General features: G+C 37.7%; 1 protein-coding gene across 1 annotated transcript in view; it reads right to left on the reverse strand.

Moving 5' to 3' along the window:
* The window catches only part of LOC131968859 (protein phosphatase 1 regulatory subunit 1A-like), a 38,444-nt gene that overhangs the window by 10,746 nt on the left and 2,421 nt on the right, over positions 1–25,277 (reverse strand). Inside the window, exons 2-4 of the mRNA XM_059329904.1 lie at positions 13,997–14,057; positions 2,367–2,404; positions 2,135–2,198 (exon numbers count right to left, since the gene is read on the reverse strand). Coding sequence (XP_059185887.1) covers positions 2,135–2,198; positions 2,367–2,404; positions 13,997–14,057 — 163 coding nt within the window. The remainder of the gene's footprint in view (positions 1–2,134; positions 2,199–2,366; positions 2,405–13,996; positions 14,058–25,277) is intronic.

Genomic DNA, 25,277 nt, shown 5'->3' on the forward strand with positions numbered 1-25,277 from the left:
TGTACTGCATAAATCATTACATTCTGTATTCTTGTTTAATTGGATATTGACACTTAAAATAATATTTGCTTTGCACTGTTGTGACAAAAACAGCCTCGAGAAATAATCAGGTGCTGCAACACTTCTCAGGCTCAGCGTGGTGAAGGAAACCAAATGCCCTAATCTCACACAGACAAACTTTTTAGCTCAAAACATAGAAATTGAGTAAATTTCTTGCAAGCAAATATGGAATAATGAGTCCTTACTGAGGCAATGCAGCACTGACTGGCTCCAAGGTTGAAATAGGACACTCTGGGTAGAGCAGACGTCCATCATTAGCTCAGCTACTAAGTTTCAACTTCACCAAGAACATTTTCATGACCTGACATCTGACATCTTGGACTCTATAAGACTTACAAATAAAGAGGAAACGTGACGATGTAGTTTTGTAGGCCAACCCAGAAGTTAGTATTGGCATTGCTATTGAGAAGGAAGCTCTCGCCCTCCTGTTTGCCTTGCAGTACTTTGAAGTGTATCTTGGGTCTAGTTCGCAGCCTGTACAAGTGTACACAGATCACAATCCCTTGGTATTCCTCGCACATATGCGCAATTCTAACCAGCGGCTAATGCGCTGGTCTCTCCTCTTGCAGGATTTTAACCTGCAGATTCACCACAAGAAGGGTACAGAAAATGTAATAGCAGATGTTTTGTCCAGGTGTTCCTCAGATTTGTAGGAATTAAACATATAGGGGGTATGTTTAATTCTTTGGGTGTGGGGGTGTTATGACTGTGGTCATATTATAGTTATTTTCTAGCAAACTGCATTTGTATGCGTGCCCTGTGTTTTGGTTTCCTTTTTTATATGCAGAGTGTGCCCTATCCACGGTGCGATTGGTGGAGAGGTTCCACGCCTGGGCTGGGATTGGCTGCAGCCAGAACCACCTGGTTTAAATGGAGCCAAGATGGCGGCCGTCAGTGGCAGCAGGCTTTTTCCTCATCCTCCTCTTCTCCCAACCCCCTAGACTAGGGCATAACAGGTCTATTCAGTATTAGTTTACAGGATTTTTGCATTGGATTTTGGATCATTGGAGAAAATTAGCTCTTGACCTAACAAGTTTCTGATGCTTACATGATTTGTTCAGCAGGATAATCCTCATAAATAAACACCACTTTTATGATGCTGGAAGCGTTAATGCAGCCATCAGAAGTAAAAAGCTAATGTTATGCTATTGCAAACAACATGATGGTCACATGACTTGAACGTCACAACTGTTGTGCTTCAGACAAACTCCGACAAGCTAAACAGTGCTTTTGACAAGCTAGCGAAGCCGTAGCCTAATAAATTGTTTATTAACCTAATCTACAATCTACGAGAGTTTGCAAGAGCGCTGAAAAACATGACTAGAGGCTGTAAGGCGGACTAGTGAGAGTCTCATTAAGCAACTTTTTAGCAACCGCCTTTTTAAGGACACATTAAAACCTAAAAATCCACAAGTGGGGTGTTTTACTAACATATTTTATGTCATGCAACAAACGAGAACATCTCTTCAGCTAGTGTTGACCACAGACCTTATTTCAGGAATCTAACCAGCAACCCATTCAAGATACTCATTGAGTTTGAGGGGATAGACCCCAGGATGCCCTTTAGCTTTGTCCCACTAAAGGTTAGATCAGCATTTTTTTAAAACTTTATCTTAAAACAGTACTGACACAATATGCCTGTATTGAAACAGATTTTGTCACTCCTTCCCTATTTTTTCTAACAGATTTGAAATGTAAGTGAAGGAATATTTCTCTTTCTGACCATAAAGGATAGGCAGTTTGGCTTTATGAGTTATTGTATGAAGTGGTACGAATTACAAGAAAAGAAGCTTTGTGGTCTCTAACTGGAGCATATTTTTATTCAACTAAGTGTTGCAATACATTAATGGCATGTGGAGATTTTAATGTATATGTAAAATATATTTTTCATTTTAAAGAACCTGATAATAAGACAGAATTGGGTGTCAGTTCAAAGAAGTGACAGTGATTTAGAAGTCTCAAAACAGGCCAGCAAAGAGAAATTTGCAAAAAATGAGACTTTTATGGTCACCAGCAGTGTGGTGTAACACACGAAATCCCAACATTACACATATAACAAGATAACTGCCTCTACCTTTCATTGTAGGTGTTCCCTTCTGCCCTTTTCGCCGTTGTCGAGGAGAGTTCAACAAGGCTGCCTGTAAAACATGAAAGTTTCATGTCAGCTGGGCAGAGAGCACAACATGGAGGAGACTGTATTAATACAGAAAGAGCTCATTTAAAACAACAGAATTCACTTCATTCTTTTATTCTGTAACCTTATTCTGATAATATGACAGAGCACCACAGAGCATGAATAAAATTACCTTGTACAACTGGTTTGGGAGACGATCTTCATCTATTTCTGCGGGGGGGGGGAGAATAAAATAATCAATTAACAACAAGCACACAATAACATAATGTAAGAAGTTTAAAGCAAATACAGAATGAGCATGCAAACACTGCACAGTAATAGCACAGTTGACCTCTTCAGTGAGTCAATGTGTACCGTAGCTGGAGTGCTGCTGTGTCTCCAGACAGAGTAGATATAAGGTGACCTCCGGCCAGATGGTTATCTGACACAAAACAAGCCAGTGCAGTAAGTGTTTGCTCATTTTTTATCAAGCATGGTGGGCGGATTAATTTAATATATTTTATCCACTCTCATCCATGAAAAAAAACACTTTTTTTTTGCTAAAAAAAGGGATGCTTATCCGCTCATTTTCTTCCTAATAGGCCTCCCCATGCAGCCAACTGCTGAAGATAGATAAACACTGAAACTCTGTTTATCCAAAAGCCCTTAAGGGAAGTAAGTGTGCAGCATACTGAAGAGTAGTCTGGAGTGGAGGTGATTTACAGTCCGTTGGCACTGTATGAGGTACAGTACATCTCGCTAAATCGAATACAGTCACCCTGAAATAAATCTTATCTCAATGTCAGCTCCATTTACATCAGTATATCAGTCACCATTCTGTGTCAAGGTTATAACAGATTTAACTAAAACATTTTAGTTATCTGGAATTAAAATTACAATTTGAGAAAATTAGAAAAAAAAGAAAACTGACTGAAACAAAATTGGGCACTTACACAACCAAGTATGCTATAAAAACTATTCAACCTCCTTGGATGTTTCACCCTTTTGTTGCTTCTACACATGAAATCATGGTCAATATAATTTGGCTTTTTGAACAAGAATTTGTGGTGAAAAAAACCCTCTTTAATATCAAAGTAAAAAACGATTTTTATAAAATAATGTAAATTAATTAAAAATATATTAGGTGAAGTAAATGATTGCATACATATTCACCACCCTTTAAAGTAACTGACTTAATTCAATAGAGGTTCAGCTAGTTGATGCCAGCAGTGTCACAGTTAATGAAATGGAGATCACCTGAGTGCAGCTGATGTGTGTCACATGATTTTAGAATAAAAATATCTGTGTCTGGGAGGTCCAGTCTCTGGTTCATCACTATTCCTGCTACAAATGAAACATGAAGACAAAAGAACACTCCAAGCAACTTAGAGAAAAGATCACTGAAACATATAAATCAGGAGATTCAAGTCACTGGACATCCCACAGAGTTCAGTTAAACCATCATTAAGAAATGGAAGGAGTAAGACACTTGTTTAAATCTGCTTAGAGCTGGCCGTCCTCACAAACTGAGTGACCGTGCGAGAAGAAGACTGGCACTACAAGCCTTCCAGTGCCCGCTGCAGAGGAGCGTCCCCACAACATGATGCTGCCACCACCATGCTTCACGCTGGAAATGGTGCATTTGTGGTGATGTGCAGTGTTTGGTGATCTCCAAACATAGTCTAGTCTCATCAGACCATAGAACCTTCTTCTAATTCAGTAGTTCTCAACCTTTTTGAGTCGCGACTCCCAATTTAACATGCATCTTGTCCGCGACCCCCGCTCACTGAACGGAATCTCACACGCACAGTTCAGATCACCCAAAAAGAAACAAAATGACCAAAAAAAGGAAACAAAATGACCAAAAAAGACACAAATTAACCACAAAATGATCAAAAAGGACACAAAATGACCAAAAAAGACACAAAATGACTAGAAAAGACACAAAATGACCAAAAAAAGACACAAAATGACCCAAAAAAAGAAACAAAATTACCAAAAAGACCGAAAATGACTAAAAAAAGACACAAAATGACCCAAAAAAGAAACAAAATTACCAAAAAGACCGAAAATGACTATAAAAAGACAGAAAATGACAAAAAAAAAGGAAACAAAATGACCAAAAAAAAGACATTAAGTGACCAAAAAGACTAAAACACATCAACACATGAACACTTAAACACAGTGGAGACAGAGCTGACTTCCAAAATGATTTGGAGACCCCCAGAAATCATCTCGCGACCCCAATTGGGGTCCCGACCCCAAGGTTGAGAATAGCTGTTCTAATTGACCTTGGAGTCTCCCACATGTTTTGGGGCGAATTCCAGGCGAGATTTCATGAGCTCTTATTCTCTCCAATACAGCTTTGACTGGTGAAGAACCTGGGCAGCTTGTATGTACAGTCTCTCCTATCTGAGCCACTTAAGCTTCAACTCTTTCATATGAAGTGGATGTAGGTGTCTTGGTGACCAGTCTTCTTCTTGCCCGGTCACTGAGTTTGTGAGGACAGCCAGCTCTAGGCAGATTTAAAACAAGTGCCATACTCCGTCCATTTCTTAATGTTGGATTTAACTGAATTCTGTGGGATGTCTAGTGAGTTGAACATTTTTTGGAGCCATCTCCTGACTTTTCAATGATCTTTTCTCTAAGTTGCTTGGAGTGTTCTTTTGTCTTCATGTTTCATTTGTAGCAGGAATACTGATGAAAGAGAGACTGGACCTCCCAGACAGATATTTTTATACTAAAATCATGTGACACACATCAGCTGCACTCAGGTGATCTCCATTTCACTAACTGTGACTCTGCTGGCATCAGCTGGAACTCTGTTGAATTAGGTCAGTTATTTTAAAGGGGGTGAATATTTATGCAATCATTTATTTTACCTTATATACTTAATTGACACTATTTCATTAAAAAAAAAAAAAAAAAAAGACATTGTCTTAAGTTTTACTCAATTTGTTCAATTTTTTTTCCAGCACTACAAGCAAGAGGAGGCATTGATGCATATTTTTATTTGGATAACACAACTGCCTTCACAAAGTGTTGTTTTTTTATTGTAATATATATTCTGAACTTCTTGCAACTGACAAATATTTCCCACATTAAGAAAAAAAGTGAAACTTATACAAACTAAACTAAAACTGAACGTTTTATACTGTAAAAAAAAAAAAAAATGAACCCACTCTTGTTGAAACTTACTTGAAATTAAGTGAATTAAAAAAATGTATTTAAAAAAATGATAGCCGATGAAATATACAGAAGTATACCAAATCTGCGCTGCATAATGCAATATAGTTCAACAGCATCACAAACACTATACAGAACATCTCTATAAAACAGCAACAACAATAACTGAACATAATATATATACATATATATAAATATATGTATATATATATATATACATATATATAAATATATGTATATATATATATATACATATATATAAATATATATATATATATATGAACCCATGAACTTATAAAGCAGGTGGTATTTACTGCAGAACTGTTTTATTAGACTGCATTCATCTTATCTAATAAACTGGAAACTGAGTGTTACCACACCATGTGATACACACATCGCTGTAGAGATTATATTTCTTTAGGAGAACAAGGAAACTCCAACATGATACCACACTCACATGAAGCTCATGTGACTCCCATTGGATAAAAATGTATCATCTGAATTCAATAAGTGAAACTGGACCCTGTGGTCACTATATGAAAGCACTAAAATAGAAACAAAAAATCAGTTGACTGGAGTACAGTGAAACCATTAACTGTGATCAATAGTGAGTACGTTGAACCTGCATCCAACTCTGGGTTCCCAGCCTTCAAACTTTTTTTCTAGGACACCACCTTGTTGCTTGGCAACCTATGCATCCCTAGGCACTAGAAAAGCACTATGTGTGTGTCTGTGTGTGTGTGAGCATGTGCATATATTATTCCTACTTAAAAGTATGCGCTAGGGCTGTTCAAAATGCCAGTGATGTGCTTGTTTCTTTATTCATCACTCTCTCTCTCTCTCTCTCTCTCTCTCTCTCCCTTTTTCCCTTTGCACTAAACAAAAACTCACTGGTGTATAAAAACCTGACACACAAGCCATTATTTTTCATTTCAAAAGGGATTCATCTTTACGCTGTGCATGTTTACAGCGATGCTTGAAACTGATTCTATATTTCCCCCAGGAGTCTGAGAAGGTTCATAGAACCATTATGGATTTCATTTCAAATCAATCCCAGGAAATGGCCTCGTCTTAGGCTGTCCTTCAAGTTACAGAGTAAAGCTTGAGATTTGACAGACTGCTGACGAACTGCATCAGGCTGAAATAAGAGTTTCAGTCCACTAGTGCAAAATGTAATCTGACACATTTTGTGCAGCCATAAAAGCAGCTGTTCATTTCTTGTACGTTAGCCAAGAGCAGGGCTGCCTCGACTAGTGGACTCATCAATTGTTTTGGTCTTAGTTGGTTATAATCTCTTAAATTGATCGGTGATTTATTTTATGGTGTATTTTTTTTAATGCTGAATGACTTAATGTCTATCCAAGAAACTTGATGACCTCTAGTGAGAGCCATGTGCAGGCGATCAATATGGTCAGAATTCTGTGTGCAGCCACTTTAAAGTGGTGTTTTTGCAACATCAGTCGATTAAATCAAGTAATCAATAAGTAAACATCACACACAATCACAGGAGTGTTAGTCAACTAAGACCTTATTTTGTCAAGGACAGCCCTAGCAAAGATAAAGTAAATAGCAGCTGTGGCTCAGATGTTAGAGCGGTTGCTCATTGATCAGAAGGTGGGTGGTTTGATACCTATGTGTCAAAGTATCCTTGAGCAAGATACTGGACCCCAAATTGCTCCCAATTGATCAGTGTGTGATTAAATTTGTGATAGTGGCAGGTTGTACTGTATAGGAATATGTATGTTGAAAACATAAAGCTTGAGTACACATATTGTATATGAATGGATGCATGTGTATAAACATGTATATGCACGCTGTGTAGATGTGTTTTGTGACAAATGTAGGCGTGCTAAGCTCTGGTCTCAGCCTACTTTCCCTCCTGGTCATTGCTGGAAATCTCTTTTTTGATCCTATTATTTTTTTTGCCGTTAAAGCTGTTATAACCAAAACGGCTCTCCTCCAGTGATGATGGTGGTTTTAAGTGCAGAATTATTGCATCTTGACAATTTAAAAACCTACAGAAAGAAGATGAAGGTGTCTTGACCATGAAAAGAGGAAGTTAGAGTCGCTGTGTGAGATGATAATTAGACCTGTTTGTGCACCACAGATGGCATGAAATTGGAGCTCAGGTGTCTTGTCTCTGTTTTTCATTTTGTTTAAAATTGGTACGTAAGGTAGATCAATATGCTGTAGCAATATAATATAGATTTTAAACAACATGGTTTCACAGGAATTCGTGAAATAGCCACGGATTTGCTTAACTCAAAATCCGTGGAATAGCCACGGAATCACTCAAATTTCTGTGAAACTGACACGGATTTCGCTACAATGCAAGTTAATGACAGTCATATCCCGTGGCTATTCCAACATACAAAGTGATTATGTACATTCACTGAGTGAATATTTAGAAAATAAAACATATATTTTTCGCTAGAAATGTGATCAAAATCCATTTTTATGCAGAAACTAAGTCAAAATATTGATTTTTTCACTAAAAATGGGAGTACTGTCCGCCATGTTTTTTGTTATGACCGCCGGGACCTTAAAAGTCACGTGACCTGGAACAAACCAATAGGAAAAAATATTAACTTGTGAAATCCGTGTCAGTTTCACGGAAATTTGAGCAATTCCGTGGCTATTCCACGGATTTTGAGTTAAGCGAATCCGTGGCTATTTCACGGATTCCTGTGAGACCAGGTTCATTTTAAATCTAAAAACATTGAGCAGCAGTACTGGAAAATGAAAAAACAAGTTTACTATGAGTAGCAGTTATATTAGTAATATCAGTAGTAGTAGTAGTAGTAGTAGTGTGTTTGAAATATCATTTGGGTCATCATACATAAAACATGGCTCTCAGTCTGCTGATATTAAGTCTGTTTTCTCTGTGTATTGAGCCCATCTGTGCCGCAGAATGAGAGAAAAGGCCAATAAAAAAGGCAGCTCCGGCAGTGATGAGTCTATCACTGCAACTCCCAGCTGACTGGCTGTCTGACACAAAGCCAGACGAGAACAGAGACGCTCTTCTGACTCCACTTTATTCAGCCAAGCCGCTCTAATTTAGCTGCCTGCTGTAGCTGGTGTCGATTTATATTTTCTGTACTGCATCTGATGAAGAAAAATGAGAAAATCAAGACAATACTTGTACTGTGTGTTAAAACTGATATAAGTCTACACACAGTCAGGCATTCATTTGATAGGGTTGTTCATCTTTTTGTTTATCCTTTTGTAGTCAAAAGTGGGGGAGAAAAAGAAATATCTTTTTCCCTTTTTGCACAAATATGTGGGGCCTTTCTTTTAATTTCATTAATTTTCATTTAATTTTAATTACCTCCTCATCTCCCACTTATTTGACAAATCAGATACCTCTTTTCAACAAGAGTAAATAAAAACAACTCTAATTATGTTACTGCCTCTTACTTTAACTAGAGGCAATTCAATTCAACGCAATACAAGGAGAGTCCCAGCACAAGATCCTATTTTTTTCAGGAAAAGTTTGCTTACAAAAAACAAAAACTTGAAGCTTCAAGATTTAGTCAATATTAATGGCATCAGGGCTATGAGATAGGATACATTTTATGGATACACAGTTAAAATAAAGGGAGTTACTATTGTAGTAACAAGTTGTTGTAAAAAATGGGTTGCAGCCTTTCAGAAACATTCATGTTCAGCATATTTGTGGTTAAAAAATGTAGAGATTCAGCATATTAATGTTTGAAGGAACATGCAATGTCATTATTTATTATGGCAAGTCCCAGCTGTTGGGCAATCTCAAGCCATATGCTGTAGTTGCGTTTAGATTTTTGTTGTATGAAGCCTGAGTGGAACACAGATAACTTGCACCAGAACCAGTGTGAATGATTGTCATAAAGAAGAATTTCATGGTGTTGTTTTTTTCGTATTCCTACACCGCATTTGTGCATGGCATTGGTGAATAACAGCTTTCAGACCAGCAGTTTGCATTGCAGTGAAAAAGAACAGGTAATAACAGCGATTGTTATATCAGCAATATTAATTTTGTGGAAAGGTTCCAAAATCCCAGCAGCAATAGCAGTGAATGGAACTGATTTATATGATATTCCATGAAAAACAAACAGATGAGACAAGGCTGCACCATAGCTAGATGAAAAAAATAAAGACTTGTATTTTAGTGTCAACTACATATTTCATGTATTCTGTGCTACATTAGGAAATACTAAAAAATAGTGTGCATATTGTGAAAAGTGAATTTTCGGCGTTTTTCTCTCCTACTCTAGTTTTAAGAGATTCATACATTTGGCAGAGTGTTTCAGGTGGCAGCACTCACTCCACCACAGAGCAGCTGCTGCTTGTAGATATGAAGCATCTCACTTAAAGGGCACTACATAATGTGCATAATGTGATCATTTAGAGTGGCATTTGTAGTCATTTCCTCCCCCTTTCAAAGGACATATAACGGTGCACCGCTGTGGAAATTTCCACAACAACTTCCACATTCTAGCAGCTCATCAGGAAATACAAAATACCAAAAAAAAGGCATCCTTCTGTTAATGTCTTAAGTAGGGGTGGGCGATATGGCCCTAAAAGAATATCACGATATTTCAGGCTATTTTTGCGATAACGATATTCTTGACGATATTACCAAATACTTAAAAATATATAGAAAATATAATTTTTTTTAGTCTGTATAAGTAAATAAAAATCTAAAATGTAGTGTGAAGTGCAAATCTCAACAGTTGCCAAATACAAAATAAATGTACTCTTGACTCTTGAGTATGAGAAAATAATAAAAATAACCAGTTAGGGGTTCCGGGGGCATATTTTAATGACATTTTGTAAAGGAGAATAAAGGTTGTTGTATGTTTTATTTAAGGCATCTTATTTTGGCAGTCTTCTTGTAAATTCTGTAGTGGATTCTCTTAACACACTGCTCTTATTTTGAAAGCTGCATGTGTTTAGCGACAGGGAGTAAGTAGCTTTTTGTGATTAAAACAATTTTAACCACTACATCATGAAGTAGGAACGTTGCCAATATCATGATATGCATTTTTTTTAACCATAAAAAAAATATACCGATATTATCGTGAACGATACGATATGGCACACCCCTAGTCTTAAGTACTATAATCAATTAAAATACGTTCCTGTTAAGCTTCATTTTATCCTACTTAAGTTTGTCTCTCTCTAGCAGTCAATAAAGACATGAGTCCTCCTTCTCAGGAAAGATTGAATCCGGCACACTCTTGTAACAATTTCTGCTTCCTCATTATTTAGCCCACAGCCTGCATCTCAGTTGTCTGTACATCCAGGCTGTTCTTCTGATGTGCTATCGGGGTTCACAGTGCACAGGGCAGAGCAATCTGCAGAGCATTAAATAATGCAGAGCTCCGTCTGATGTGGGGCACACCATTACTGCACCAGCACAGCTCCTCTCCCTCATCGCCATCATATCTATTCCTCCCCATCCCCCTCCTCTCTGGCACATCATCCTCCTTCTCACACACAACTGTAACTCTCTCAGTCTCTGCTTGTGTCTCTGTGTCTGATTTGATGTTTGAAGGTTGTTTTTTTTTCCATGGCATGGCTGTATTTCCCCTAATTTGTAATTTCTGTGAACACACTCACAGTGTGAGATCAAAGAAGTTTCAGAAGTAACTTATAATATGGATGTTTTACTTCCAAAACACTGTCATTGCTCTAGGGTAACGGCAAAACAGCACAAACATATTTAGGCAGATTAAATGAGATTTGATATCGAACTAGAGATCGTAGCTTAAAGGGATCATTCTAGATTGTTTTGGTGTGAGTTGATATCGACCATAGAGAGAGCTACCTTCTCTTGAATATAATGGAACTACAGTGATTGCACTCAGCTTGTGGTTGTCAAAGCAACAAAATATACATTTGAAAAACTCAACAGCAATGTCTCTTTCCTGAAATCATGATCCTGTTACTCACGATAATTTATATACTTTGTTGTGAACAGTTTCATGTATTTATTATTTTTTCCGGTATAATTTACTACAGGTTACAGGAAATAAAAGGGTTCATAACTAAGGTTCCTTGCATCCACCACTGCCATCGTCATGTTTTTTATTAATCTATGTTAGAGCCATTTTGTACATTGTGGAGAAGCTGCTAAATAATTCAGATTTGTATTTCATAAGTTTATAGTTCTTTATTGAGGTTGTAGGAATGCCTATTGGTTCATAGGAATTGCACTCTTCTTATTGGCTGAGATGTGTGTAACGTCATAATTGCTTACTTTGCTTTTAATTAGGATTATGGAGATGAGGAGAGCACACTAGTTTTTGACCGTGCTCATAATTATTATTATTTTGGATTGCTGCAGTTTATTGTTTGTAATGCTCAAACGAAAGGTTTTCAATAAATCATAAGAAAGAAACTGTGGGATTTTTTCGGCTTAAGACACGCGTCAGCTACATCCTCACGCTCTATAATTGAAGTGTGCGTTATAAGAGCTTTAATATGGATGCTTGCACCCAACATATCATCACTCAACTGACACAATCATGGTACTTGTTCACAGAATAGCTTTTTGCTCCTGAACTAGGAAATAAATCATTTTATCACAGTGCACCTTATACATGGAATAACGTGCAAAAGACCTCAAACTTGTACTCTGTGCTGCCACTACGGCATCCCATATTGTGTACTTTTTTGCACACATTTCTTCTGTTTATTATCTTGTATTCTATTTCTAGCTATCAAGCATTGCTTTTATTGTAAGTTGTTTTGCTTGTGAGCTTTGTTTTACATTTTAACACCACTGTCAATGAGGATAGCTCCTCAGTGGTCTTTTGAGCATATGTTCTATCATGGATCATTAACTAAATTCAGTTTGAAGAATTTTCTTTTCATGATACGTTTTTATAGGGTTTTTTTCTGTTATGGAGGCAGAGCACTAAACAACCAAAGATAAACAAAAGTTTAAAACTCATGTAAATTGAATATGACTGCAAAACAATAGATAACACCATGATATGTCAACTAACAAATAAGACACTAACTCTTTTCCTGTAATCTTCTCTACTTTATCTCAGTTTCTTCTTGTTTTATCACAACCTTCTTCTTTCACTTCACAAACGATTTCTCTACTTGATCGCCTTGTAAGTCTGTGCTTTCTCTTTTCTCTCTGATCTATTAAGCAGCGAGGATTGTTGGGAGGTTTCAGTGCCCTTTTATTCAGAGATCAAGGTTGACTCTGAGACACTCTGCATGCTCAGCGTCCAATTACTGAATCAAACACAGACACATGTAATCACACGCACACACAGAGACACACATTAAGCAAACAGATCACTGACAAAGACACAAATTTTTAATCAGACCCAATTAGAAAGACTGTTGTTTTAGAGATGAAAAACACTCAACACTTAGTGATAAATGCCATCATGTGGACTGTATAATAACGGCAGTCTTTGCAGGTATCCTCAGTGACGCATCAACTCTTCATTTATTCATACAAAACACAGAATACCACCCTGTGCTTTCTCACCTCGAGAAAATTACACTCTGCGCCCTATATTCCCAGCTGATCATCTTTTAATTTGGGTCACATTATACACTCACACACCAAAGTACAGCAGAGGCAGGATGGGAAGCAGGGAGCCTCTGGATGACTCATAGAAGAAGATAACTCTTGAGAGGAGCACTGTTGTGTTTGATCATTAACATCCCATGAGAGGACACACACACACACACACACACACACACACACACACACACACACACACACACACACACACACACACAGGGCTGTTTTGTTGCTGTAATGCAGCAGGAAGTTTCATTTGGTGCATAATAGCCTTGAGATGCTGCATCAAAGTAAGAAATACATCTAACTGGAACATTGGGAAACATATTGTATATGTGGTAACTTTATAGTGTGTGGGTTTACAATATGTACCTTCTCTATTCACACTGTGGGGACTCATTGTCCATCTGGGGACAAAATGCAGGTCCAAACTAGGTTAAACATTCAGTTCAGTGATCAGACTTGGTTTCAGATAAAGATCAGTTTAGGTTGCAGGTCAGTTTTGCTGCAGTTAAGCATGTAGTGGTTATTGTTAAAGGACAATACATTTTATTGCAACTTAGATCCTATTTTTGTAGTCTTAGCAATCATATCTGTTGATTAAAATACCTTTGTGCTAATCATCATAATTGGTGACATTTGGAGACACAGACGGGTCAGACAGGGCAGGAAACATGAGCAGATAGTTGAACAGACACCAAGTGTTCAGCCTGAAGCTCAGTATGGTGGACTTTCCATCTTGGCATTGACTGACTTCACCTAAGTCCCAGCCAATCCAAAAAATAGGCAAATAGGTGGAGGATGGCTGAGCTGAGGCCGGTTTGAGCTGAGGCTGGCAGCTGAATGAAGCCTGGTTACTAAAAACAAGCCACCTGTGATGTCAGCAACCTGTCAGTCAAAGTGGCCACGTTCTACTCTGTGCATAACAGCCTGTTATTTTGTCTGAATGCCTGCTAAACTGGAGGTTTGTTGTAAACCTATATTTATCATCATCTGTTTCTCAAGATGAATGCAAATCAATACTATGACGCATGTGTGTGTGTGTGTGTGTGTGTGTGTGTGTGTGTGTGTGTGTGTGTGTGCATCTTTTTGCGGTGCCTCACCAGGTGATGACTGATCACTGGATGCCACTAAAGTTGCAGGTGTGGGTCTGCGTCTTCTGATCTGAAAAAGTAGAGCAGTTTCATTTATAAGCAAAGAAAAAAACATGTTCCATTACAAAGGTTTGCTGCTATGACAGTAAAACACATTATGAAGCTTCCTGAAGCTAAACAAAAAATGTTAATGTTGAGGATCTTTAAGTTTAAATTAAAATATTTTTAAAAATGAGTGATAAATATCACGCTCTTCCAGGTGATAATTTCATACAGACTATGGGTTGTATTGACTTAACCAATCTAAATGCTAAGAAATGCACTGATATTTGCACATTGTCATCATGCAGGCAATCAGAGAGAGTCTAGCCCTGCTCCCTCAGCATCCACTTTCTGTCATGATGCTGGCAGCCTATAACACAGGCTGTGTGATCCATATTTGGGGCTTGGTTGTCTCTGAAGATGCCTGAGCTGGTGGAGAGCAATGCTGGATCTTACAGTGCAGTGAGATCAGCAGGGCAGCCTGCCACCACCTACTTGCTTCTTGGCTCATGATTAGTAGAGTGTGGCAGCTATGGACCATTCTGGGATAGCACATGAAAGAACAAGCACAATTCACTGGGCAGTGCAGCAGAGAGCCCAAAACTACAGTAAAACTGTTTGTGGAAACAACTAGAGTTACAATGCAGAACCTTTGTTTTTTTCGCCTGAGAAACAAGCAGAACTATCCATTAGAATCCACCCATAAGAACATGTTGGGTGGTGCAAATAACAGAATTTGCTTAAATTCAATTAAGAAAGATGGATGAGGTAAAAAAATACAGGTTTGCCATGAGCCTGATACATGCTAAAAACTACTAGAAACTTTGAAATTTGACTGTCAACCCATAATTATGGAGAAAAAAGGTGTTATGCCTCTAAACTTTGAGTAACAGCAGTAAATCCAAATGTATCTGTTTGGAGGAATGTGTTTAGGTCTCTGTACCAAAACAGCCACACATCACTGCATGTCGGAGGTTCACAATTATTTTCAGCCAATGACCCCTGACAAAAAAGAGAATATCCAAGGGATCCCCTCAGCTCCCCTGGAATAATATGACATAGTTTTACACATATATTTTATACTTAAATATACTTAAATTAAACTTAGATAAATATCAAGATACATTTTACTCTTGGTGCTTACATTAGGCTAAATAAAATGTGGATTCTGATTATTTAAAAACATAATATGAATATGATAGGCCTAAATGCCCTGTGTTTGCTATAAAAATGATCCAAAAATATGCCCAGTGATACCAGTTGTAGTTTTAAATGATGAAAAATACACTGTCGTCTACATTTAGGTAAAACTCTACACCAGACTTTTTTTCAGTGCTAGTACAGCTGCATTTTGTCTGGTTTAAACTGTTGAACCCATAATCTAAAATATATTTTCTATCCCCTGGCTGCTGGATAGTGTTACAGTGAAATATGTACTCCATGGTTCTGCAAATGGGATCAGCTCTGCAGCTATGTCTCCAAAACTTTGCGACCAAAGATTTTTTGGGGAGAGCACAGTGATTAATTTTTAGTCGCCTGCAGGATCAGGTGATTACTTTTCCATTTTATCGCTCCATAAACCTAAAAGGCTGTAATATAAGAATTTAAACAGAGAGTCAATTACACAGAGAGAGAGAGAGAGAGAGATACAGAGATAGAGAGAGAGACAGAGAGAGAGACACACACACACAAAAAGTAATGCACTCCTCACACATAGCTGACAGGGTTGCTGACAAATGCAGGAAGGCGTGCAAGCTCCAGTCCTCCATGCATCTTTCCTAAATGCTGCTTGTGCACTTACAGAGCTGTGCAGTCTTATCCAGTCAGCCATAGAGCTTAACCTCAGCCTGCACAGGGCAGCATCATATTGTAGCTAGACAAGCTACAGCTAAAGTAGTAAACTCCCGTCTGTCGAGAGGAGAAACTAAAGACCAAATTTGGAGCTGTGAAGTGAGTCTACAATGGGAAACAAAAAGATAGGACTTCTTTTATTGCAGGTGCATTCAAAGGGAAAGTTTAAAAAGTGACAGAGGAGAATCACAATGAGAATCGCTGCCCTTGGATCTAATGTGCAGGTTTGACTTTGAGGCTTTGCTGCACTAAACAGAATGCGTGCGCAAATTTCTAAATAACACAAAACAGTGAGAAGCACATATCACTTTAGAGCCTGTTCAATAAAAGATACAGATGGAACTGCAGAAATAATGTGCACTAATGAAAAATGAGCAGTCAGTAGTATCTCAGTAGCAAAGTCTAATTGGGTATTCAGATTTGAAAGAGTCTTCATCTTCATCACCTTTCACATCACAGCCATAGAGTAGAGGAAAGCTGTGTGAATAGGAAGCGGCATTGAGAGACTTTTCATTTCTTTACCAAACAGGCTCAGATGTTTTGCCGCTTTGCACTTTTCAAAGCGACACATATCAGCGATCCAGCCTCACTTTCCTGCTACCTTCTGTTTTGTCTGTCTCCCTAATGTCTGTGTTTAGCTTGACAGAAACACAGGTACAGCCAGATTCAGCTTAGCATGAAATTGTGTGTTGTGTCTTTGGATAGCAGTCAAACGCTCAGTTGCTTAGGCTGCATTTGCACCTGCGTCTGCCCAAATACAGTGTAAAAAGGTGAACATTTCAGCCAACTGTTTTAGGCACAGCCTGAATGCAACACACTAATTTGAACGATGCAATCTATGGTTTGAACAAAATTACCGATGCACTGATAATACTGTACTTACAGTTTAAAGCGGCTTTAAGAAATGCTGATCTTACAAATGTAGTTATTTATAAATCAATAAATCAATGAAAATGATACAACACTTTCTTCAATTAAATAACAACAGAAAACTCCATATTTCCATTAAAGTCAAAGCAAATTTTTAAGCAAAATATTGAAATGTTGCATTAAATAAAATGCGAATTAGGGACATTTCCATCAACTGGTTTAGAGCGAATAAACACAGTTGCATAAATGTATATCGGTCAGAAGATGGCAGTGTAATGTGTTGTTATAGACTAATCTGTCAGTAAACCGTAGAAGAGGCAGAGAGAAAAATCAACAAAAAAGAAGTTTGCTAATCGGACAACTTTGGCCACCCACGAGAGAAAATGAAGAGAAGTCTTCAGGAATTGGTTTCAAGTGGTTTCAACTTGTAATCGTCTTTCCTGTCAGCTCGTCTTGACCAGCAGAGAGGAAACAGCTGATGAGTCTTGTGAGTTAAATGTTCGCTACGTCAGAACGTATTTCAGAAAAATATTTTCCAACTCCCGTTTAGTGCATTAACTATTAACTTCTAACTATTAACTAATAAAAAAATTAAAAACACACATCAAGCAAGCGAAAAAACTTGGTGGAAACATGGCTTGTTACACTAGTAGACCAGTCTCTTATGCAGCTGTATCACACACTGTAAAAAATGTCTGTAGATTTTACGATGAAAAACTGCTAAACCCATGACAGTAAAAGACGTAAAATGATAAATGAGTTCATTCAGTTTCAGTAACAATGAAACACCGTAAATGTATATACAAACAGAACAGAACAAAACAGTATTTTTTTTTTACAGTTTTGTGTACATTACTCCACTATAAAATACACTGTAATATGTATTTAAGCCACCAATGTAATTTTTGCAATTATCTTTTGTAAAAAATGCTTTTTGTCACTGTTAAATGTACTAAACATAATATCTCAAAAATATCCTGTAATATTTAATGGTAAAATCTTTAATTTATTGCGGCATTTATAAAGTATTTTCTTGTCAATTATATGGCAGAACAGCGTTTCTTTTGATGGAAAAACTTTTTATTCATACAGTAAAAAATGGAGTAAAATCGCAATCTTAAACGTGAAATCAACAGTGCCAATATAATTTTACTATAATATTAAAAAAAGTTCTACCGTATTTATTACAGTAAAGCTCTGGCAACCACAGCTGCCAGTTTATTACCGTAAAAACAACTGGGTTTTTTTTTTACAGTGCAATCAAAGGCTATAGATGATTGTGCTTTGCAAACCTGGATTCAAGGTTATTGAACAGTTTCGCCCCCATGAGTCAGGTCAGCCATATCTATAGAAAATTTTAAAACACATCAAACTGTAAGTCGGCGTTTTAATGTTTGTTTTTTCGTCAGGTTCTTTTCATCTTTCATCTTTCTTTGATTTGTCTGTATATTTCTGTGAAACACTTTGAGGATCAAGTTTTAAAGACTGAAACAGCAATAAATGTGTATTTAATACTGTTGTGTACACTATAAATCCATGTACTAATATTTTAGCCCTTTGTGTGTGTTTAGTTGTCATTCCAGAAAATCCCCCTCCCGGCCCACATTAAGGCACAACGAGCTGTGGCTGTGTTGAAGTGATTATGCCCAGAGTCATTGTTATTCTCCTCACCCGGCAGCAGAGCAAACGCCCTGATCCTGTGCTCACACAAATACCGCTGCTTACTGGACAGGCTCACCCCTCTAGCCACCATGGCTGCCTTTCAACCCACAGCCCGTTTAAAATGCAGTTCTGTCACTTCTCACAACAGTGAACAAAAACAGCCTTCGAAAGTGATGGGTGGGCAGGAAAAGCATGCCTGATATTATTGTGTGGGGGCAGCACACAAAATACCCTTGGCTGGAAATTATAGGTCAGGCCAAGAGGCAGCAGAGACATATTTACCACTTGTGTTTAGTTGATATTAGCTTAACTTCTTCTTAAATATTATACATCTTCTCATATATATGTTGTATTTTTTTCTTAATCGTATCGTAAGTGTTTGTATATGTATTTTGTATATTGTACGTATTTTTTTTTTTTGTTTGTTTTTGTTTTTTTGTTTGTTCGTTTTTTGTTTCGTAATTCTCTGCTTTTTTACATCATAGCCAGGGGACTACAGATGAAAACTAGCCTTCTGGCTAACTCTGGCTTTTTTAACCATGTATAATCATGTGTTTTATGAAATTGCACTGTCCCCTTTTAAATAAACTAATAATAATAATATTTTTAATTTCTGATCTCATTAAAACCCAATATGTACCAAAGCATTGGTAAACCTGGTGGATGGTAAAAAAACCAAACAAAACAACAACAAAAAACTGAGTTTGTACAGTAAATAGGGGGGACCAATTACAGTAAAACAACATTGTTGTTACAACAAATAGGGACATCATTTATATTTAATATGTTATATGGGTTATGCATGTACAAACAAAGAGGCAAAGTCATGGTGTCACATCCGACCTAACCATTTCATTATTATATTATATTATAATTAATTATTATTATATTTCACTAGATTTTGAAAACAATGATGCATTTCCTTGAGTTTACTCAGCGGATTATAATGAAAATCTGCATTGTTTGCCAAAAAGTAATAGCTGTAAACAATTAACTGCATATGAATGCAGAATCTGAACAAGATTTTGACATCTGAAGCATTGTGGTTTCCATTTGAAGTCTGGTTGCAAGTAAACAATCCATGTAGAGGGCAAAAGAGGCAGAACACATTGGCTGAAATGCAATCTCTGAACCCATCGGCTATCGTCTGATTTAGCTCTTTATCCGTTTTTAATTTTTAATTTCCTGAATTCATATGAAGAGAAACAATCCAGCCATAGACATCATTACTCATTCCTACTCCAATCTTACATCTCAAGTGGCTAATCAGACTGCAAACAATGACCAGTGCTCAGAAAGGGTAATCTTGGCCTGGATATCTGCTATCCGGTTTGTGCCCTCCTGAGGCACTACAGAGTAATTATTTCATTCTACATAGTGATGGATTTATGTTTGCTGCGACTCCCTGACAGACTTCATATGAACAAACATCAACACAGGTATTTAAATGGCCTTATTTGGAATTTGGGAGGGATAATGATGTGAAAAACTACTGTCAACACCAGTAAACACAGATATCATCCCTGAGAGCCCAAACAGAACTGAAGTGTCATCTTCATCTTCTTCTGGAAAGGACTTTTGAAATTAGGCCTTGTGTCAAAATCATTTTTAAATGTCATATACTATCAAGCTGATCAAACAATGTCAAGTATGTTTATTGAGCCACAGATACCCAGGACCGGATACTAAACATCATTGTGGTGGTGATTCAATGGTGATATATAGCCTTTTTATTTTTATTTTGTCCATTTATTGTATACCTTCTGTCCATCCGCATAAACACATTGAAATTGCAGTGCCAATGTATTAATAGGGTTGGAGGAGTTACAGCTATTGTTCAGGGTTTGTAGCGTAAAACCGATTTATCCTTGGGAACTCTTTTCTTATGGTGGAATAACCAAACTCCTAACTAACTGAGGGGACAGAGGCCAAAAAAAGCTTTATAGTTATAAAATGTCCTTTGGGAAATTGAGAGGTGTGAAGCCTCTACCTCCTACCCCTGATTTCCCTTGGAGAAAAACAGTGGTAGTTTTATAATACTTGTGATATCAGAGTTGCCCTGTGACCTTTATGAGAACAATGTGTTTGCGCCATAAATCAGAAAGAAGCCATTCACACACAATAAATTGCTGCAGAAATAAAGGTCAAAGGAAACTTTCCCAACACATTGTTACTGGGTGGGCTGAGCTGTCAGAGACACAGTACTGCACAATGCACAGACAAGAATTCATGTGATTCATCCCGTCATTTGAAATACGATCTTGGTGTTGTTCAGGCCAAAATCAGTGCTCAGCCATTATAAATCCTCACAGACTCGCTCCAACTGTGGTCTCATTTGGCTTTGAATAGAGGGAATTACTGTATTCACAAAACTCAGATCCCTGACTACCACTTTCTTTTATCTCCACTTCTTCAGCCTTCTGCCCGAGTCTCTCACTTCCAATCAATCTTTTGTCTACCTCCCTGTAACAGCGGTCTTATGATCTTCTCTCTCGCTGCTTATCACACAACCAGGGGTTAGATGCAATGTACAAACTGTAATTAAAATGCTGCAATAATAGATTTGTGTTGAGAATAACATAGGTAAATAACAGCTGTTTGTAATGCAATGCATCTTAGGAGCAATGCTCAAAGCTCAACATTATGTTTTCGATGAATGCAGCATGAAAGTTATCTGCTCAGGCTTTTTGCTGCAGCTGCTGTGAAAGTGTTCAAGTGTCCGTATTTGTCTCTTGACTGACAACAGTATCGAACGGATAAAGGAAGCGCTAATTGAATCAATGTGTCCTTGATCTCATACAAAGTCGACAAAAGCAGGCTTCCAATTGTGGATTTTCTTTTCTGAATTATCAATTGTCGCTGGCCAAATTTAATCAACTGTCCCTAGGAAGTTAATTCAGCTGAAAATGAGTCCATGAGTTGGAATGGTGCCTCTGTTTTTAGCAGCTCTATAGCTCGCTCTGTTGAAAGGTCAAAATCTGATAATTTGCTAATACTTTGTGACATGTATACAATAGAAATTATGCAAAGACAATATATTTTATGTTCAAGTTGTTTGTAGATCTACACTCTGAATTTGATACATTCTGGTTTTATTTACATTTTACACACCATCCCAAAGGCTTTTCCTTCAGAGTGTGAAGGAATCCAAAGCTTGACAAGACTGTTGTGCCCAGTTGATCGCTATGCTTTGATTGGACAATCACTTCACTGGGAACAAATGGTTAAAGAAGAAATGTAAAGTAGCTTTACAAATTAAACTTCTGTTTCTAACAGTACAAAATAGTCTTGAATATATCTCCTGGTTGAAACCATATTTTCAGTGTAATACGTCTGATAGCCTTAATGTGCAAGAGCTATGCATGGTGTGATAATAAATATAATCTATTGCACTTTAAAACTTCTTCTTGGAAAATGGCCCTCCTGAGGCACTACAGAGTAATTGTTATGTTCTCAGTCAAGGACAAAGATGGTCTGGCACGTCAGCATTGGGACTATTAGAGAGGGCACTGTCAGCCCTGAAACGCCGGCACTAAAAGAACATCACCTCAAAATGTCACGATTCTTCATTTCAACAAGGACTATATTGCCTATGAACATAGTTTTCTTAAATAAGTGCCCTTCATCTAATAGGGGCAATGAAGGGGTTCAATATCAACTGTTGCTGTTGGTGATAATTTAATTTGACGAATAGAAATTTGAGTTATATTTAGAGGTAAACCAGCTGTGCTAATCTTGTTATGCATACTCCATTTACAACCTCAATGTGAGAAAATCACATTGTGTTAACATGACTAGTTCACTAATCAGACTGCTGCCTCAGTCTGGTAAAAATGTGTTCATTTGTGCGTGTACGTTGGATATAATGTAGGTGTCAGGAAGAGTGGAAGCAATAGTTTCACATTAAAGGGAAATATTCATTTTGTTGTCAAGAGTTGGATGAGAAGGTTGATATCACTCTGTTCATTAAATGTAAGGCTATAGCCAGCAGCAACTAGACTGAGCTCAGCACAAAAACTGAAGAAAACACTAGACTAGTCGACAAAATGTACAATATCTTAAATCCCTGAAAGCACTGTCATCCATTCAGCAGGACCTCTCTGTTTAATAGAGTTCCCCTATCATGATCCCCAAGCTTTTCCAAAGTTTTAATTGCCCCTTTTCTGCATTTTTAATAGAATAGTTTTTGAAACTTGAAACTTTTGAAACTTTGTCACTTTCTTGCTAAAGCTGGTTTCACCCTGCCATGTGACAGCCGCCCTGAAAACCTGCAATATGGATCCCCCCAAAAAACGACGCAGTTTTAAATGTTGTTCCTGCCACCAGGCAGTTACCGCCTGAAATTCAGAATGGTAAACTCTGCACAACAGAGAAAAATCTGTGCATGTTCATGTGGTGACATAGGTTACCACAGTAAGCTGTGAATGCTAGAACTAGCGGAGTCAATGTTAGCCGTGCTACATTTGAAAATCTAAGCTCAGAACATACTGCCGTGGATGCCACTTTAGTTCAGATCCACAAGTCAAACAATAACATGTACAAACTAACCAAATGAGGTGGCAGTAACTTTACACAAGCAACTCTTGCGTTATGCAAGGTAAAATTGCTGTTTTTATCAATGGAGTCTGGTGGCTTTGTAAAAACATAGATAACAGCTTGAGTACCAGGTCACAAAGAGCTGTCGTACAGTGGCGGTTCTAGACCAATTTTACTGTGTGGCCAAGGAGGGGCCAGTGTTTAATCAGAGGGGCACATTAAAAATCGTCAAAAATGATATTTAAGCATTCGAAACCTTTATTTTAGGTAAAAGTCTCATATTTGGAAGAACTTCATTGATTGAAGCAATGAGACTAACCAACATTAAAAGTTATTTTTGAACGGCAATGACATTTCTCATTTTTGTGCACAATTACTTTTTTTTTATTTTGAAAGTGCAGTACAGTGAGAATGATCTTTATATTTAGCTTTTATTGCACAATTAAACTATTATACAATGTACACATTCTGGGTTCCTTTTGTGTACAATGAGATATTGTTTGAACAAAAAATAGGTAAGAATTGTTCCGTCGTTCATCGTTATAAATTGATCATTTTATTATCAATTTGACACAGGGGCCACAGCAGGGGCCAAGGGCTTCTTCACAGGGGCAGTGGCTCCTGTAGGCCCCTGTGTAGAACCGCCACTGCTGTCGTAGGACTGTGTATTAATATGAATTACTCTCTATGGGCAAATATCAAGAAGGTAGAAGAAGAAGAAATACATTACTTTTTTTTAATAAAAGTAAATCAAATAGTCAAAATGTTAACAAGCATGTTAGAAAACAACAATACATACTTCTGCTATGGCAAAGAATATGTAAATATCTGCAGGGATAAAAAAGAAAAATAATTGAAACTACTATCCGCTGTCACTATCAGGTCTTGGCCTCTATCAGGTACATTCAGTTTGTGCTCGTACACACTGAGCTCAAACAGAAGGTTATGATAAGGCTGGCACACACTGTTTCTATCCCTCTGTGGATAAGAGGAGTGTGTGTTGTTGTTGTGAGGGTCAGACCTCAGGGAGGCTGTTCTGACTGACGTGCAGGTCTCCACGGAGGCTGATTCACCATGTTGGGAGGAGTCAGGTTGCAGGGATTACTGAACCATGGGTGAAGCCCCCTGGCGCGACATTCATAAGTGTGCTTGCAAACACAGACACAAGCACATACACATACACATTTCCTTTTTGTGATTTTTTTTCTTTTTCTTTATATCTGTCTGTTTTGCTGTTGGGCTGTCTGTCTCGGTTATCTGTCGTACACACTCACACACACACACACATGCACACAAAACCACTTAAGAACCAGCATGCCATGCAGGCTCAGTGGCCACTCACAGAGGACTTAGAATAAATAGAAAATGTATCCTTAAAGAGTGAAGTCTCAGTGGCAATCAGCCAAGCTTTGGTCGTGCTTATTGAGTCCGAGAGCTAAGAACTCTCTTGAGCCTTTACAGAAGAAGTAAAGTGAATTTTACTTGTAGCTAAAAGGAGATCTGTCTGCTGGTGAAGTAGGTAAACACCATACCGAAGGTGTTTGAGATGCAGTAATGAATGGCTGCAGCTGGGGATCAGACATGCGGCTAAATAAATACAGAAAGTGGACAACGAGTTCCTGACAAGCAGCCACAAACAGGACCGACAGGAGCAACTTTAACTACGTCTGTATACATCTAACAGATGTACAGAGCAGAAGAAAAAGTAAGAGAGATAAATGCACTGCAGGGATCCAAAGACTCACAGATGCACACACGCAGAATTAGAAAAACACACTTGTTATAAATGTACCACAGGCACCAATTCACAGACACAGTGTCCCTAATATGGCTTGGCCAATTACACACATAATGTTCAAACAGCAACATAATCAAACCACAGTGGCACAAACTAATAAGTTTGAGGCTGGCATGATCACGATGTCTAATCTTTATGCTCATCTGCTCTGGTTGATTTGGTGGTGACCATGGTTACCATAGTGAGTGCGATTTTAGACTGTAAGCAGAGAATATGGTACATACCATTGATGCTTCTTTTAAAATTACATTGTGGAATTTCTGAGGGCATATTAATGCTGGATTCATGATACATAGACCCCTTAACAACTGGTTTTAAAATGTGTCTTGGGCGATTGGAACCAAAGTGGTAGGCTAAAAAAAAAAAAAAGATAATAACTATAATAATAACACAGACAGACAGACCGACAGACAATTAAACACCTGGCTAAGTACTCCAAATCGCTTCTTTGGTAGTTTCCGCTAAAGTATGTGTCTACAGGACCACATCATGACACACACTAACAAGATAAAATTTTATATAATGTGATGA

Source organism: Centropristis striata, chromosome 3, assembly GCF_030273125.1.
Source record: "Centropristis striata isolate RG_2023a ecotype Rhode Island chromosome 3, C.striata_1.0, whole genome shotgun sequence".
NCBI lineage: Eukaryota > Metazoa > Chordata > Actinopteri > Perciformes > Serranidae > Centropristis > Centropristis striata.